We start from the raw sequence: 4,693 nt of genomic DNA, 5'->3' as shown, positions 1-4,693 counted from the left end.
TTGCTGCCTCTCTGAATTTGCCTGTTCTGGACACTTCATGTAAATGGAATTATACAATATGTGTGTTTTTGTGTCTGACTTACTTGGCGCAATGTATGAGGTTCATCTATGTTGTAGCATGAATCAGTGCTTCATTCCTTTTTAATGACAAGTAATTTTCTTTAGTGAGGATAAGGCCACTACTGTTGACCCATTCATCAGTTATTTCTGCATTCCAGACAGTGTGAACAATGCTGCTGTGAACATTTAAGTACAAGTGTTTGTTGGGTGCATATTTTCATTTCTCTTGGGCATATTCCTAGAAATGATTTGCTGGTCATGTGGTGCTTTCTTCCTTTTACAAGAATCTAATAAGTGTTCTCTTAGAGAGACAGGTAGTTCTTTACATTTCTGAAACTGATAATCTGATAGATCCCCAGATCTTAGGAGCTGACCAATCAGAGCTTTTTGTGATGATGAAAACATCTTCTATCTCTGCTTTCTAACATGGTACCTGCTGGCCATGCAAAACTAGAGCTCAAATGAAATTACTCATTTACATTAAATCTTAATCAATTGAAAATAAACAGCCCTGTGGCTTCTTGCTGTGTACTGGATGGTTCAGTTTTAATGGCAAAAGATGAAAAGCTACCCTGAGTAGACCACCGCCATTGCTGCCCTCTTAATAACTCATTTGAGTAATTTTTATGTAGATGTGAAAATCCATGGTGATACTTGAAATATCTACATCCCAGTCCCTGAAAGTTTCTTGTTAAATGCCACTTAAGGTAGAATGTGATAGATATCATCATCCAAAGTACATGTATGAAGATACGAATTGGTGTCAACATACTTTATATTTAACCAGAGATATGAAAAATTGTGCTGTATCTATGTAATAAGAATTGTAATGCATTCTGCTGTCATTCACTTAAACAAAATCATTAAAAAATGCCACTTAAATGCCACTGAGACCCACAGAGTCATGAATACATACAGTTAGAATTGCAGCCTATCACTAGAAACGTGAGGAATCTCTGGAAGATCAGTCTTTGCAGCCCATTTTACTGAAGTAGGGCATATACACATGTTGCATGAACTACATACTTTCTGTGAATATTTTATTGCTGAAAACCATACTATTAGAGCAGCTCCTTATCAATTTTTATGCACTAGTTTCCCACACTGAGATATTTTGTAAAGGCAAGCAGATTTGTGATTAGCTCCACAGATGGTATCTAGAGAGCCCTGGTTTGAGCAGATCCAGTTTTAGTAGGATAAATACATATTGTGTGCAAAATTATATAATGTATATTACATAATATTCCTGAATTGCATTGCTGGCTTGTATTTATTGTTTATAATAAAATTAATAAAACAGTACAGGTAATAACAAGGTAAAAAAGGTACCATTTACTGAGCTCTGATTTTTGTGGCACACATCATTCAAGGGATCCTGATAGATCATGACAGAGCTCACCTAGTCCCCTCTATTAGGGTAAGTGCTATTAGAATGGCCATTTCTGTCCAATTTGCTTGGAGCTCTCCAGTCCTCCTTTTTAATAAAAAGTGGAGATAATGAAGTAATCTTCAAAAAAGTCCACACGAATGCTACTTTATCTGTCACTAGCAGTTTTAATTTGCTGTTTATTAAAATGTAAATTTAAATATGCTAAACTCAGAAACCTAATTCAGTGTACAAATTTTGTTCTGACTTAAGCAAAAGTGAATCTTCAACATTTGACCAACTCAGATTTAAAATAAAACTTAATTCCTTTTACTCATTCATGAATAAATCTTAAAAATGTTTACACACCCTTTAAGACTAACAACTTGGTTCTTTTCAAGTATTGAGAACAGGTCTAGCAAACAAACCCTTTACCAAGACCTTTTGAAATCCCAGTTCAATTAGATCCTGATTTTGGAGGACTTTGTTTTGTTAAAATTTAGCTATTTTGACTGGTTCACTCTCATTCCAAGTGGAAACCCCAAGATTCACCTATCAGAATTCCAAATGGCAAATTTTATTAAAATGTAATACACTTTTAATATCAGATGAACCGACCCAATTGTCCCTAGGAGAAAAAAACGCAATCCTGACTTTTTTGGAATCCCAAGTACCTGTCATTGGTAATTCTGGGGACACTTAACAGAGGATAAAGCCCCACTATTCGCAAGCAAATGGACAGGCCCGGGGGTTTTCCCGGCCTCTAGCAGAAGCCCGTCGCCCACCTCGCGCACGTGCGTGTCCCTCCCTTGCGCCATGGTCCCAGTTTGAGCCCTTTGCTTTGACTAATGCGCACTAATGCTCTTAAAGGAATCGAAGGGGACCCCGCCCCAGGCCAAAAGGCTGCGAGCTCAAGGCGGCTCTTTTCTAGAATCAGTGGTGGCTCTGAAAAGAGCCTTTGGTGTCCACGGGGCGCGCACAGGCGGCAGGGCCTCACTTGCCCTTGGCTTTGTGGTGACTCTCCGTCTTCTTGGGCAGAAGCACCGCCTGGATATTGGGCAGGACGCCGCCCTGCGCAATGGTCACGCGGCCCAGCAGCTTGTTGAGCTCCTCGTCGTTGCGGATGGCCAACTGCAGGTGGCGGGGGATGATTCGCGTCTTCTTGTTGTCACGGGCCGCGTTGCCCGCCAGCTCCAGGATCTCGGCCGTCAGGTACTCGAGTACTGCAGCCAGGTACACCGGTGCGCCGGCGCCCACGCGCTCTGAGTAGTTGCCCTTGCGCAGCAGCCGGTGCACGCGGCCCACCGGGAACTGTAGGCCCGCGCGCGAGGAGCGGGACTTGGCCTTGGCGCGCGCCTTGCCGCCCTGCTTGCCACGGCCAGACATTTCTGACGCAAAGAAGACGAAATCGAAAAATACAACAGGGGATATCAGGACTACAGGCCCCGGCGAGCCCTTATATAAGATCCGGAGGTCGGCTAAAAAGCACCGTCTGATAGGATGGCATCGATAGCCAATCAGGAAAAGACACCAACATTTCCCGCCCCCCTGATTTGCGTAAGTCTTTCCAAGCGATGACGTAGTAAGACGTTCTATCCAACCAGAAGCGAGTAGTTCCTGATCCTTCATTTGAATTCAAGGCGTACAAATAGAGTTCTTGTGGTCCTCCCTGCAGTCTGTCAGAGGAGACCCGCCATCATGCCAGATCCTTCCAAGTCCGCTCCGGCCCCCAAGAAGGGCTCCAAGAAGGCCGTGACCAAAGCGCAGAAGAAGGACGGCAAGAAGCGCAAGCGCGGCCGCAAGGAGAGCTACTCCATCTACGTGTACAAGGTGCTCAAGCAGGTGCACCCCGACACGGGCATCTCGTCCAAGGCCATGGGCATCATGAACTCGTTCGTCAACGACATCTTTGAGCGCATCGCCAGCGAGGCCTCCCGCCTGGCGCACTACAACAAGCGCTCGACCATCACGTCCCGCGAGGTGCAGACGGCCGTGCGGCTGCTGCTGCCCGGGGAGCTGGCCAAGCACGCTGTGTCGGAGGGCACCAAGGCCGTCACCAAGTATACCAGCTCCAAGTGAGGCGCGTCCCTGGCGCCCCGAACCCAAAGGCTCTTTTCAGAGCCACCTCTAAGCTCAAAAAGGAGTGTGCCACCTCCTCTTGTGACCTGTGAGCCAATCGGGTGCTGGGGGGAGGGTGCACTGCGCAATGGAGGACATAACTCCTAAGATTGGACCTCTAGTTACTTACGGCACTTCCCCCCACCCCCCATCCCCTTCCTTGCTTTCTTTTTATGTCTGTTTTGCTTTAAATCAATCAAGTCAGCTTTGGCCATAGGAAGCTGGAACGGTCCAGGCGATGGCACCGGAGGAAATCAGGCTGCGTGGGGAGTGTACCGAGCTCCTCTGGCCCATCCTCTGCCACCCCACACCCCACTCCGTGTCCCCTCGTGCGTGAGACTGGAGGATGCCTTGGGTGTTTATACCGCCCTGGCTGGAGGGCTTGAAAACATCATTCTTCGCCTTCCCTCCCTCCCTCCCTAGCCTCCATTAACCACCGCGAACGTCTGTGGGAAAGCAAACTGCAGATGTGTTTAACATAATCAGCCCTTTACGTCGCGTTTCATTTCGGAAACACCACATCTGGTTCATGGGCACCCGCTTCACTCAACTAGGATATCCCAGCAAGATCTGTGTTCTTCCATACACTTATATACATGGGTTTTCCCCCATAGCAAACGGTGAAAAATCTATTTTATTTCATCCCCAGAAATGTGTGGGTATATATGTGTCTGAATATGAATGTATCTTACAAACATATAACTGAGCCTAGCAAACAGTGAAACATCCTTTTTAATAAAGGAGATTTTTTAATAAGAAAAATCCAATAGGTTATATGCAAAGTAAGTATGATGTCTACTTAATGGTATCAAGTAATAACCAAGGGATGCAAGTCTAACTGGGACTGAAGTGCACTCTAAAATGGGTGAAATATCGGCGATTTCTCAACCAAGAATACCGAGGGTCTACCCACTCTGGAGACCAGTTTCCATGAATTCGGATTTGCAGCTTGGTTCCCACCAGTGGACAATGGCCTGTCTTACTCCTCACACCACCTCCAATGACAGCCAAGCATTTTTGTCACTGTTTAACCTCTTAGAGTCTCCTAGAGTACATTCACTTCCTTGTGTTTGTAGTTTCTTCTTAAAGAGACAGACAGTTCCTTGTCTTCCTCCAAATTCTTTGCTCTATTCCCAAATTAGCAAATTG

The 4,693-nt window shown here is 45.5% G+C and overlaps 2 protein-coding genes across 2 annotated transcripts; one reads left to right on the top strand and one right to left on the bottom strand.

Annotated features, from left to right (window-relative positions):
* Positions 1–1,141: 1,141 nt before the first annotated feature.
* LOC113177620 (histone H2A type 3-like) lies at positions 1,142–3,093 on the bottom strand. Its single transcript, XM_026382178.2, has one exon. It carries the CDS (start codon positions 3,053–3,055, stop codon positions 2,420–2,422), a length of 636 nt encoding a protein of 211 aa, XP_026237963.1. The 5' UTR covers positions 3,056–3,093; the 3' UTR covers positions 1,142–2,419.
* A 12-nt stretch (positions 3,094–3,105) lies between these two features.
* H2bc26 (H2B clustered histone 26) lies at positions 3,106–4,282 on the top strand. Its single transcript, XM_026382180.2, has one exon. The coding sequence runs from the start codon at positions 3,125–3,127 to the stop codon at positions 3,503–3,505; it is 381 nt and encodes a 126-aa protein (XP_026237965.1). The 5' UTR covers positions 3,106–3,124; the 3' UTR covers positions 3,506–4,282.
* The last annotated feature ends 411 nt before the right edge of the window (positions 4,283–4,693 follow it).

Source organism: Urocitellus parryii, chromosome 1, assembly GCF_045843805.1.
Source record: "Urocitellus parryii isolate mUroPar1 chromosome 1, mUroPar1.hap1, whole genome shotgun sequence".
Classification (NCBI taxonomy): domain Eukaryota; kingdom Metazoa; phylum Chordata; class Mammalia; order Rodentia; family Sciuridae; genus Urocitellus; species Urocitellus parryii.
The sequence above is the reverse complement of the archived record's forward strand: the minus strand, read 5'-3'. Positions and strand labels throughout refer to the sequence as shown.